This window comes from Scyliorhinus torazame, chromosome 18 (genome assembly GCF_047496885.1).
Source record: "Scyliorhinus torazame isolate Kashiwa2021f chromosome 18, sScyTor2.1, whole genome shotgun sequence".
Taxonomy (NCBI): domain Eukaryota; kingdom Metazoa; phylum Chordata; class Chondrichthyes; order Carcharhiniformes; family Scyliorhinidae; genus Scyliorhinus; species Scyliorhinus torazame.
The window spans coordinates 165,211,523-165,225,799 of NC_092724.1; the positions used below are offsets into that span (position 1 = coordinate 165,211,523).

Genomic DNA, 14,277 nt, shown 5'->3' on the forward strand with positions numbered 1-14,277 from the left:
AATACCCCTCATTCTATACTGACATTGTAAATACCCTTCATTCTATACTGACAATGTAAATACCCCTCATTCTATACTGATATTGTAAATACCCCTCAATACTATACTGATATTGTAAATACCCCTCATTCTATACTGACATTGTAAATACCCCCCTTTCTATACTGACATTGTAAATACCCCTCATTCTATACTGACATTGTAAATACCCCTCATTCTATACTGATATTGTAAATACCCCACATGCTATACTGACATTGTAAATACCCCACATTCTATACTGACAATGTAAATACCCCTCATTCTATACTGATATTGTAAATATCCCTCATTCTATACTGATATTGTAAATACCCCTCATTCTATACTGACATTGTAAATACCCCTCATTCTATCCTGACATTGTAAATACCCCTCATTCTATACTGACATTGTAAATACCCCTCATTCTATACTGATATTGTAAATACCCCTCATTCTATACTGACATTGTAAATACCCCTCATTCTATACTGACATTGTAAATACCCCTCATTCTATACTGACATTGTAAATACCCCTCATTCTATACTGACATTGTAAATACCCCTCATTCTATCCTGACATTGTAAATATCCCTCATTCTATACTGATATTTTAAATACCCCTCATTCTATACTGATATTGTAAATACCCCTCATTCTATATTGACATTGTAAATATCCCTCATTCTATACTGACATTGTAAATACCCCTCATTCTATACTGATGTTGTAAATACCCCTCATTCTAAACTGATATTGTAAATACCCCTCATTCTAAACTGAAATTGTAAATATCCCTCAGTCTATACTGATATTGTAAATACCCCTCATTCTATACTGATATTGTAATATCCCTCATTCTATATGGATATTGCAAATACCCCTCATTCTATACTGAAATTGTAAATACCCCTCATTCTATACTGACATTGTAAATACCCCTCATTCTATACTGACATTGTAAATATCCCTCATTCTATACTGATATTGTAAATACCCCTCATTCTACACTGATATTGTAAATACCCCTCATTCTATACTGACATTGTAAATATCCCTCATTCTATACTGACATTGTAAATACCCCTCATTCTATACTGATGTTGTAAATACCCCTCATTCTAAACCGATATTGTAAATACCCCTCATTCTCAACTGAAATTGTAAATATCCCTCAGTCTATACTGATATTGTAAATACCCCTCATTCTATACTGATATTGTAATATCCCTCATTTTATATGGATATTGCAAATACCCCTCATTCTATACTGAAATTGTAAATACCCCTCATTCTATACTGACATTGTAAATACCCCTCATTCTATATTGACATTGTAAATACCCCTCATTCTATACTGATATTGTAAATACCTCTCATTCTATACTGAAATTGTAAATACCCCTCATTCTATACTGACATTGTAAATACCCCTCATTCTATACTGATATTGTAAATATCCCTCATTCTATACTGACATTGTAAATATCCCTCATTCTATACTGATATTGTAACTACCCCTCATTCTATACTGACATTGTAAATATCCCTCATTCTATACTGATATTGTAAATACCCCTCATTCTATACTGATGTTGTAAATACCCCTCATTCTATACTGACATTGTAAATACCCTTCATTCTATACTGACAATGTAAATACCCCTCATTCTATACTGATATTGTAAATACCCCTCAATACTATACTGATATTGTAAATACCCCTCATTCTATACTGACATTGTAAATACCCCCCTTTCTATACTGACATTGTAAATACCCCTCATTCTATACTGACATTGTAAATACCCCTCATTCTATACTGATATTGTAAATACCCCACATGCTATACTGACATTGTAAATACCCCACATTCTATACTGACAATGTAAATACCCCTCATTCTATACTGATATTGTAAATACCCCTCATTCTATACTGACATTGTAAATACCCCTCATTCTATCCTGACATTGTAAATACCCCTCATTCTATACTGACATTGTAAATACCCCTCATTCTATACTGATATTGTAAATACCCCTCATTCTATACTGACATTGTAAATACCCCTCATTCTATACTGACATTGTAAATACCCCTCATTCTATACTGACATTGTAAATACCCCTCATTCTATACTGACATTGTAAATACCCCTCATTCTATCCTGACATTGTAAATATCCCTCATTCTATACTGATATTGTAAATACCCCTCATTCTATACTGATATTGTAAATACCCCTCATTCTATACTGACATTGTAAATATCCCTCATTCTATACTGACATTGTAAATACCCCTCATTCTATACTGATGTTGTAAATACCCCTCATTCTAAACTGATATTGTAAATACCCCTCATTCTAAACTGAAATTGTAAATATCCCTCAGTCTATACTGATATTGTAAATACCCCTCATTCTATACTGATATTGTAATATCCCTCATTCTATATGGATATTGCAAATACCCCTCATTCTATACTGAAATTGTAAATACCCCTCATTCTATACTGACATTGTAAATACCCCTCATTCTATATTGACATTGTAAATACCCCTCATTCTATACTGATATTGTAAATACCCCTCATTCTATACTGAAATTGTAAATACCCCTCATTCTATACTGACATTGTAAATACCCCTCATTCTATACTGATATTGTAAATATCCCTCATTCTATACTGACATTGTAAATACCCCTCATTCTTTACTGACATTGTAAATACCCCTCATTCTATACTGATATTGTAAATACCCCTCATTCTATACTGATACTATAAATATCCCTCATTCTGTACTGATATTGTAAATACCCCTCATTCTATACTGACATTGTAAATACCCCTCATTCTATACCGACATTGTAAATACCCCACATTCTATACTGACATTGTAACTACCCCTCATTCTATACTGACATTGTAAATACCCCTCATTCTATACTGATATTGTAAATACCCCTCATTCTATACTGATATTGTTAGTACCCCTCATTTTATATGGATATTGTAAATACCCCTCATTCTATATGGATATTGTAAATACCCCTCATTCTATACTGATATTGTAAATACCCCACATTCTATACTGACATTGTAAATACCCCTCATTCTATACTGACATTGTAAATATCCCTAATTCTATACTGATATTGTAAACACCCCTCATTCTATACTGATATTGTAAATATCTCTCATTCTATACTGATATTGTAAACACCCCTCATTCTATACTGATATTGTAAATACCCCTCATTCTATATGGATATTGTAAATACCCCTCATTCTATATGGATATGATAAATAACCCTCATTCTATATAGATATTGTAAATACCCCTCATTCTATATGGATATTGTAAATAGCCCTCATTCTACATGGATATTGTAAATACCTCTCATTTGACATGGATATTGTCAATACCCCTCATTCTATATGGATATTGTAAATACCCCTCATTCTATATAGATATTGTAAATACCCCTCATTCTACATGGATATTGTAAATACCCCTCATTCTGCATGGATATTGTAAATACCCCTCATTCTGCATGGATATTGTAAATACCCCTCATCCTGAATGGATATTGTAAATACCCCTCATTCTATATGGATATTGTAAATACCCCTCATTCTATACTGATATTGTAAATACCCCACATTATATACTGGCATTGTAAATACCCCTCATTCTATACTGACATTGTAAATACCCCTCATTCTATACTGACATTGTAAATACCCCTCATTCTATACTGACATTGTAAATACCCCTCATTCTATATTGACATTGTAAATACCCCTCATTCTATACTGACATTGTAAATACCCCTCATTCTATACTGATATTGTAAATACCCCTCATTCTATACTGACATTGTAAATACCCCTCATTCTATACTGACATTGTAAATACCCCTCATTCTATACTGACATTGTAAATACCCCTCATTCTATACTGATATTGTAAATACCCCTCATTCTATAACTGATATTCCCTTCTCTATATATCTGTACTGATTAGTGTGTGGTGATCCATAATTAAGATTTTACCTTCAGATCTGGAACATAATAATATTAATCTTTATTGTCACAAGTACAAAGAGTAATACAGCACAGGAACAGGCCCTTCGGCCCTCCAAGCCTGCACCGATCACGTATCCTATCTAGACCAACCACCTGTATCCTTCTATACTCAGATAAGTCTTAAAGGTCGCTGACGTATCTGCCTCAACCACCTCACTTGGCCGTGCATTCCAGGCCACCACCACCCTCTGTGTAAAAAAACTTCCCCCCACATCTCAACTGAACCTGCTCCCCGTCACCTTGAACTTGTGCCTCCTTGTAATTGTCATTTCTGCCCTGGGAAAAAGCCTCCAACTGTTCACCCTATCTACACCCCACATAATTTTATAAACGTCTATCAGGTCGCCCCTCAGCCTCCGTCTCTCCAGGGACAACAATCCCAGTTTATTCAATCTCTCCTCATAGCTAATACCTTCCATACCAGGCAACATCCTGGTAAACCTTTTCTGTACTCTCTCCAAAGCCTCCACATCCTTCTGGTAGTGCGGTGATCAGAATTGGACACAGCATTCCAAATGTGGCCTAACCAACGTTCTATATAATTGTAACATAATTTTCGAGCTTTTATACTCGATACCCCGTCCTATGAAGGCAAGCACGCCACAGGCTTTCTTTATCACCATTTCCACCTGTGCTGCCACTTTTAAGGATCTGTGGGCCTGCACGCCCAGATCTCTCTGAGTCTCTGCTCCTGATGGTTCTGCCATTTATTTTATAGCTCCCATCTGAATTGGATCTACCAAAATGCATCACCTCGCATTTGGCCGGGTTAAATTCCATCTGCCATTTCTCCGCCCAATTTTGCAGCCTATTCAGTAGGCTTACATTAACACTGCAATGAAGTTACTGTGAAAGATTGAAACCAAAAGTTGACCCATAGGGAAACCGTCTGGAGACGATAAACAATTTCTCCAGTGTGGGAATTTGTGTCTGGTGTTTTATTCCAATGTGGGATTAATATTGAAACAAAAAGAGAATGTCAAGTGAACTTCAACACTGTCTCCTGTTTAATCAGCGATGATGAAGGAAGTGAGGGTGAAGATGGCAGCCGGGGTGATGACGCTAATGAGAATGAGGAAATACAAGAAGACTTGGGCTCTCACCATCAAGGTGAAGAACTCGCAGATCCTGAGCTCCAAATCAAAGGGAAAGCTATCATCTGCTCAAAGGTAATTCAATTCTTCTTTGGGACCTTGTGTTACCTACAACCCCATTTCTAACTGAAAACCTTTTCAAACCCATGTGCTCTGCACTGGTAGAAAACAGGAGATGAGAAACCGGGGAGGTGGAACTGGGAATGTAATGGAGTCCACAACGCTCCTTAGTGAGGTAGGAGCAGCTGAGTGGATTGCCAGTACTGACAGCACAACTTTAAAACAACATCCTCTTTTAAATCCGAACACTTGCTTATGTTTATTACAGGAATATAAACAGTGGCAATGTGTCACTGGCTCAGAATAATTACAGTCATACCAAGTTAGCGAGGATGTCAAAATCAATAAAACACCGACCTCCAGGTTGCCTGTAAACAGGTCGGAAACATCGTCCTGTACCCAACCCATTCCTTCCCTTCTCCACTCCCTCATCCCGCTCCCTCCCCATCCCATTCCCACACCTCATCCCATTCCCACACCCCATCCCATTCCCACACCCCATCCCAGTCCCACACCCCATCCCAGTCCCACCCCCCACGCCATTCCCACACCCCATCCCATTCCCACACCTCATCCCATTCCCACACCCCATCCCATTTCCACACCCCATCACATTCCCACACCCCATCCCAGTCCCACCCCCATCCCATTCCTAATCCCTCCCCATCCCATTCCCACTCCCCATCCCAATCCCACTCCCCATCCCATTCCTAATACCTCCCCATCCCATTCCCACACCCCATCCCATTCCCACAACCCATCCCATTCCCACTGCCCATCCCAGTCCCACCCCATCCCATTCCTAACCCTGCCCCATCCCAGTCCCACACCCCATCCCAGTCCCACCCCCCACGCCATTCCCACACCCCATCCCATTCCCACACCTCATCCCATTCCCACACCCCATCCCATTTCCACACCCCATCACATTCCCACACCCCATCCCAGTCCCACCCCCATCCCATTCCTAATCCCTCCCCATCCCATTCCCACTCCCCATCCCAATCCCACTCCCCATCCCATTCCTAATACCTCCCCATCCCATTCCCACTCCCCGTCCCATTCCTAATCCCTCCCCATCCCATTCCCACACCCCATCCCATTCCCACAACCCATCCCATTCCCACTCCCCATCCCAGTCCCACCCCATCCCATTCCTAATCCCTCCCCATCCCATTCCCACCCCCTGTCCCATTCCTAATCCCTCCCCATCCCATTCCCACTCCCCATCCCATTCCCACTCCCCATCCCATTCCTAATCCCTCCCCATCCCATTCCCACTCCCCATCCCATTCCTAATCCCTCCCCATCCCATTCCCACTCCCCAACCCATTCCTAATCCCTCCCCATCCCATTCCTAATCCCTCCCCATCCCATTCCCACTCCCCATCCCATTCCTTATCACTCCCCATCCCATTCCTAATCCCTCCCCAACCCATTCCCACACCCCATCCCATTCCTAATCACTTCCCATCCCATTCCCACTCCCCATCCCATTCCTAATCCCTCCCCATCCCATTCCCACTCCCCATCCCATTCCCAATTTCTTTCACACCCCATTCCCACACCCCATCCCATTCCCACTCCCTATCCCATTCCTCGTCCCTTCCCATCCCAATCCCACTCCCCATCCCATTGCCACACCCCATCCCATTCCCACACCACATCCCATTCCCACTGCCCATCCCATTCATAATCCCTCCCCATTCATTCCCACTCCCCATTTCATTCCTAAACCCTCCCCATCCCATTCCCACTCCCCATCCCATTCCCACTCCCCATCCCATTCCTAATTCCTCCCCATCCCAATTCCATTTGCCATCCCATTCCCACTGCCCATCCCATTCCCACAACCCATCCCATTCCTACTCCCCATCCCATTCCCACTCCCCATTCCTAATCCCTCCCCACCCCATTTGTTCAAGGAACAGGTGCTACGTGTCCTTGATATGTATGTCCCTGTCAGGCAGGGAAGAGATGGTCGAGTGAGGGAACCATGGTTGACAAGAGAGGTTGAATGTCTTGTTAAGAGGAAAAAGGTGACTTATGTAAGGCTGAGGAAACAAGGTTCAGACAGGGCATTGGAGGGATACAAGATAGCCAGGAGGGAACTGAAGAAAGGGATTAGGAGAGCTAAGAGAGGGCATGAACAATCTTTGGCGGGTAGGATCAAGGAAAACCCCAAGGCCTTTTACACATATGTGAGAAATATGAGAATGACTAGACCGAGGGTAGGTCCGATCAAGGACAGTAGCGGGAGATTGTGTATTGAGTCTGAAGAGATAGGAGAGGTCTTGAATGAGTATTTTTCTTCTGTATTTACAAATGAGAGGGGCGATATTGTTGGAGAGGACAGTGTGAAACAGATTGGTAAGCTCGAGGAAATACTTGTCAGGAAGGAAGATGTGTTGGGCATTTTGAAAAACTTGAGGATAGACAAGTCCCCCGGGCCTGACGGGATATATCCAAGGATTCTATGGGAAGCAAGAGATGAAATTGCAGAGCCGTTGGCAATGATCTTTTCGTCCTCACTGTCAACAGGGGTGGTACCAGGGGATTGGAGAGTGGCGAATGTCGTGCCCCTGTTCAAAAAAGGATCTAGGGATAACCCTGGGAATTACAGGCCAGTTAGTCTTACTTCGGTGGTAGGCAAAGTAATGGAAAGGGTACTGAAGGATAGGATTTCTGAGCATCTGGAAAGACACTGCTTGATTAGGGATAGTCAGCACGGATTTGTGAGGGGTAGGTCTTGCCTTACAAATCTTATTGAATTCTTTGAGGAGGTGACCAAGCATGTGGATGAAGGTAAAGCAGTGGATGTAGTGTACATGGATTTTAGTAAGGCATTTGATAAAGTTCCCCATGGTAGGCTTATGCAGAAAGTAAGGAGGCATGGGATAGTGGGAAATTTGGCCAGTTGGATAACGAACTGGCTAACCGATAGAAGTCAGAGAGTGGTGGTGGATGGCAAATATTCAGCCTGGATCCCAGTTACCAGTGGCGTACCGCATGGATCAGTTCTGGGTCCTCTGCTGTTTGTGATTTTCATTAATGACTTGGATGAGGGAGTTGAAGGGTGGGTCAGTAAATTTGCAGACGATACGAAGATTGGTGGAGTTGTGGGCTGTTGTCGGCTGCAAAGAGACATAGATAGGATGCAGAGCTGGGCTGAGAAGTGGCAGATGGAGTTTAAACCTGAAAAGTGTGAGGTTGTCCATTTTGGAAGGACAAATATGAATGCGGAATACAGGATTAACGGTAGAGTTCTTGGCAATGTGGAGGAGCAGAGAGATCTTGGGGTCTATGTTCATACATCTTTGAAAGTTGCCACTCAAGTGGATAGAGCTGTGAAGAAGGCCTATGGTGTGCTCGCGTTCATTAACAGAGGGATTGAATTTAAGAGCCGTGAGGTGATGATGCAGCTGTACAAAACTTTGGTAAGGCCACATTTGGAGTACTGTGTACAGTTCTGGTCGCCTCATTTTAGGAAGGATGTGGAAGCTCTGGAAAAGGTGCAAAGAAGATTTACCAGGATGTTGCCTGGAATGGAGAGTAGGTCTTACGAGGAAAGGTTGAGGGTGCTAGGCCTTTTCTCATTAGAGCGGAGAAGGATGAGGGGCGACTTGATAGAGGTTTATAAGATGATCAGGGGAATAGATAGAGTAGACAGTCAGAGACTTTTTCCCCGGGTGGAACACACCATTACAAGGGGACATAAATTTAAGGTGAAAGGTGGAAGATATAGGAGGGATATCAGAGGTAGGTTCTTTACCCAGAGAGTAGTGGGGGCATGGAATGCACTGCCTGTGGAAGTAGTTGAGTCGGAAACATTAGGGACCTTCAAGCAGCTATTGGATAGGTACATGGATGACGGTAAAATGATATAATGTAGATTTATTTGTTCTTAAGGGCAGCACGGTAGCATTGTGGATAGCGCAATTGCTTCACAGCTCCATGGTCCCAGGTTCGATTCCGGCTTGGGTCATTGTCTGTGCGGAGTCTGCACGTCCTCCCTGTGTCTGCGTGGGTTTCCTCCGGGTGCTCCGGTTTCCTCCCACAGTCCAAAGATGTGCGGGTTAGGTGAATTGGCCAATGATAAATTGCCCTTAATGTCCAAATTGCCCTTGGTGTTGGGTGGAGGTGTTGAGTTTGGGTATGGTGCTCTTTCCAAGAGCCGGTGCAGACTCAAAGGGCCGAATGGCCTCCTTCTGCACTGTAAATTCAATGATAATCTATGATTAATCTAGGACAACGGTTCGGCACAACATCGTGGGCCGAAGGGCCTGTTCTGTGCTGTATTTTCTATGTTCTATGTTCTATCCCATTCCCACTCCCCAACCCATTCCTAATCCCTCCCCATCCCATTCCTACTCCCCATCCCATTCCCACTCTCCATCCCATTCCTAATCCCTCCCCATCCCATTCCCACTCCCCATTCCATTCCTAATCCCTCCCCATCCCATTCCCACTCCCCAACCCATTCCTAATCCCTCCCCATCCCATTCCTAATCCCTCCCCATCCCACTCCCCATCCCATTCCTAATCCCTCCCCATCCCATTCCCACTCCCCATCCCATTCCTAATCCCTCCCCATCCCATTCCCACTCCCCATTCCATTCTTAATCCCTCCCCACGCCATTCCCACTCCCCATCCCATTCCCACTCCCCATTCCATTCCTAATCCCTCCCCATCCCATTCCCACTCCCCAACCCATTCCTAATCCCTCCCCATCCCATTCCTAATCCCTCCCCATCCCACTCCCCATCCCATTCCTAATCCCTCCCCATCCCATTCCCACACCCCATCCCATTCCCACATCCCATCCCATTCCCACTGCCCATCCCATTCCTAATCCCTCCCCATCCCATTCCCACTACCCATTCCATTCCTAATCCCTCCCCACGCCATTCCCACTCCCCATCCCATTCCCACTCCCCATCCCATTCCTAATTCCTTCCCATCCCATTCCCGCTCCCCATCCCATTCCCACTCCCCATCCCATTCATGTTGTAACTGGGGGGATCGTCATCGGGTTCACTGTGTAAAGATGGGGAATTTCTCTTCAGAAAGAACTGCTCCCAGGCCTCAGCTCAGATGCTGCTCCAGTCCTTACCATGTCCAACTTAGACAAGGGAAAGCGAAACAGGACACAACATCCAGGATGTAAATGCACCCTAAAACAACATCGTCAGGAAATGCACCCTAAAACAACATCGTCAGGAAATGCACCCTAAAACAACATCGTCAGGAAATTGATTCCATATCTTCACCGTGGACTGCACCACCGGGCTCCCTGAATACCTACTCGGAGCCATTGGCAATGCTGCCACCACCATAGCCCTCAAACTAGACCCCTTACAGGATTCCTCCTCCATCCTAACCCACTCTACCCCTTCTCCTTCCCACCACCACCGCACCTTGTCCACATTCACCACCCAATAATAATGAAACAAGTTTGGCAACGCCAACCCCCCTGCTGCCTCTGCCTGTGTAGCAGGGTCCTCCCCACCCTCGGCACCTTCCCCGCCCATACAAAGTCAGCGATGATTGTGTCCACTTTCCGAAAAAAGGCCTTTGGTATAAAGATCGGGAGAGCCTGAAAGATAAACAAGAACCGTGGCAGAATATTCATTTTCACCAGTTGGACCCTCCCCGCCAACATTAAGTGCATCGTAGCCCAACTCTTAAGATCCTCCCTGGCCTCCTCCACCAGCTTTGTTAAGTTCCACTTATGGAGCCCCGTCCATTCCCTCGCTACCTGAACCCCCAAGTACCTAAACCTATCCCTCGCTACAGTAAATGGATCTTTGCACATATACACCCAGGTCCCTCTGCTCCTGAACCTCTTTTAGAATTTTACCCCTTATTTAATATTGTGTCTCCATGTTCTTCCTCCCAAAAAAGGCATAACTTCACACTTCTCCGCATTGAACTTCATCTGCCACCTGTCTGCCCACATCACCAACTTCTCTATGTCCTTTTGAAGTTCCACACTGTCCACTTCACACTTTACAATACGTCCAAGTTTTGTGCCACCTTCAAACTTTAAAATTATCCCCAGCACATCAATATCGAGGTAGTGAATATCAGGAAAAGCAAGGGCCCCAATACCGACCCCGAGGGAACACCACTACAAATCTCCAGCCTGAAAAATATCCATTGAACATTAGTCTCTACTTCCCATTATTCAGACAATTTTGTATCCACATTGCTACTGTCCTTTTATTCCTTTCTTACAAGTCTGTTGTGTGGCACTGTACCAAATGCCTTCTGAAAGGCCAAGTACACCACATCAACCGTATTACCCTCATTGACCCTTTCTGTTACCTCCTCAAAAAACTCCAGCAAATTAGTTAAGCATGATTTCCCCTTTAGAAATCCACGCTGGCAATGGGAGGAGAAGGGGATTAAGACACTGAAAGATTTATTTCTTGGGGGTCGGTTTTCAGGATTGAAGGAGCTGGGAGTGAAGTATGGGCTGGAGCAGGGGGACATGTTTAGACACATGCAGGTTCGAGATTTTGCCAGGAAGGAAATACAGACTTTCCCGGTGGAGCACCTCAATGTAGCGAGAGATCGGGATGCCATTTTTAAATGGCTCCCCGATCTCCGAGGCCCCTGAACCGACTCCCCCCCCTCCCCCCCCCCCCCCCCCCCCCCAGCCCAAATGCACTATGGGACCAACCCCCCAACACCCACACAGGGCACCCCCGGTCCGATCACACACATGCAAACAATTCCAGCTTCGCGCCTTGGCAGTGCCAGGCATCACCCTTCCCAAAGGGCATGCAGATGGTGCTTCCGATCACCGGGAGACTCCCACAAGGGCCGCTCTAATACACAGGTTTGCCAAAAAGTGCTCACGCCCACAATGGGCAGGATTTGCATCGCAAGACATTTCGATTCAGGTAGATCCCGGGAGCGGGTGTTCCCAGCTTTTACCAGCCACGCTGCTACCGCTGCTTACCAGGCGCAGCATGGCCGGAGGATCACACCCTTAACGTCTGAAGATCAACAACTCTCTGTGAAGACATTTCTCCACATCTCAATCATCAATGGCTGATATCTTATCCCAAGACTATGAGCCCCTAGTCGAGACTCTCCAGTCAGGGGCTGTCAAGCCCCTTTTGAATTTTAGTCTCATTATCTCGATTACGTATCTAAATTGGGTCCCTTCTGCGTGTTGATGGGACCGGTCCACAACAGTCAATTGCTCCAAATCGGAACTTCTCTTTTATCTTGAAAGAACGATACAGGCCATAATTGTGGGAAATTGCCTGGGATTTCCCATTCCCGCAGCAATTGGAAAATCCAATATTTGCTTTAGTAAGACAGTAAGTCAAATTGATTCTGTACATCCAGAACCATGATCATAAAACCCACTAGAAACACAGAAGACACAGCCGTCTGTGTCGTTCTATTTAATGATTTAAGAGATAAATATGGGAGTTCTTAATAACGATTATCTTAACGTCCCCTAATGATCTGTGTGGTATATAAAAACATCATCCTCCGGTCAGGCCCCCTTCCCATCACTGACCGGTTCAAATAGACAAAGAGACACAGACGTACAAACAGAACGGTTGCAAGGTTCCTGTCACCTGGCCAGATTTGTCAGTTCTGCTGAGCGCCTTGAATCTGTATAAAGGGTTGGAATGTTTTAAGAAAATAAATGTGCCTTCATTTTTAAATTATATCGCTTTCCTTCCTTTCTCCTTCACTCTCTCCTCTCTCCTTCGTCTCTTTCCTCTTCTTCCCCCTCCCTCCTGTCCTCTCCCCTCTTCCTCCTCTCCACCCCTCCTCTTCATCACCTCTACTCCATGGTTCCTCCTCCTCATCCTCCTGCTTTCTCTCCCTCGCATTCTCCCTCCTCTTCTCTTCTCACCTTCTCTGCACCTTACCCTTCCCTCGCTTTCCTAACCTTCTCCTCTCCATCCCTACCCCTCTCCCACCTCCATCCCTCCCCCTCCTCCACTACTCTCCCTCCTCTCCCCCTCCTGCCCCATCCCCCTTAACCCTCTCCCTCCTCTATCCCTCTCCATCCCTACCCCTCTCCCACCTCCATCCCTCCCCCTCCTCCACTACTCTCCCTCCTCTCCCCCTCCTGCCCCACCCTCTTAACCCTCTCCCTCCTCTATCCCTCTCCATCCCCTACCCTTCTCTCTCCTCTCCCCTCCCTCCACACCCCTACCGCTCTCCCTCCCCATCCCTCTCCCTCCCCTACACTTCTCCCTACCCTCCCTCTCCCCCAACCCACTTCCCTCGCTTTCTCCTCACCCTTTCCATCACCCTCCTTCTTCGCCTCTCCTCATCACTTCCCCTGCTCCTCCCTCCTCTCTACCCTCCTCTTTCCCTCATTAGGCAGGAGTCAGTTCCCACGATCTTGCAGCTCAACTGGGCAATCTGAGTTTCTCAGCAGAGTGAATGTGCGAGGGTAGCGAGGGCCGAGGTCACACAGAACTGAGGGACCCAGACTTTAACCTCAACACGCCAGATATTTTCCTACTGTGACCAAATTAATTTGTAAAGAATATATTTTATCAGAGATGTGAGTTTACTCAATCGTGGACCAGAAAACTGTCCATTTTCTGCAAAGGCCTTTATTGCATTTGAGCTTGTGGCATTTAATGGTTGAAGGTGATAGCTGCCTTCACAAAACGCACGTTTGATCTTCTCTGGTTATTTCCTATTTTGGCCTGAGGTGACCTCATTTCCCACCAGTAAAACCAACCTTCAGAGAACAATAAACACAAACCTGCTGTGTTAAGTTTGTTTTTTAAAGCGTATTTATATTTTTCTCGATGTGCAAACACATTGCATCCTCCGGGGCCAATGGTATCCGCTGTGTAAATTTTAACACCTGTTACAATTCCAGATGCTATTTGGCGACGTTACAGTTTCGCTGCCCTGGTGCAGTTAAGGAGCTGAGTCTTTGGGAAGAATTGTTTTATCGTTGAACGTTACAGCAGAGAAGGTGGCCATTCGGCCAATTACACCTACACCT

At 44.8% G+C, this 14,277-nt stretch overlaps 1 protein-coding gene across 1 annotated transcript in view; it reads left to right on the plus strand.

Annotated features, from left to right (window-relative positions):
- The window catches only part of LOC140394757 (ran GTPase-activating protein 1-like), a 608,923-nt gene extending 594,897 nt beyond the window's left edge, over positions 1-14,026 (plus strand). The window contains exons 9-10 of the mRNA XM_072481973.1: positions 5,134-5,287; positions 13,635-14,026. Coding sequence (XP_072338074.1) covers positions 5,134-5,287; positions 13,635-13,697 — 217 coding nt within the window. The 3' untranslated portion in view covers positions 13,698-14,026. The remainder of the gene's footprint in view (positions 1-5,133; positions 5,288-13,634) is intronic.
- The last annotated feature ends 251 nt before the right edge of the window (positions 14,027-14,277 follow it).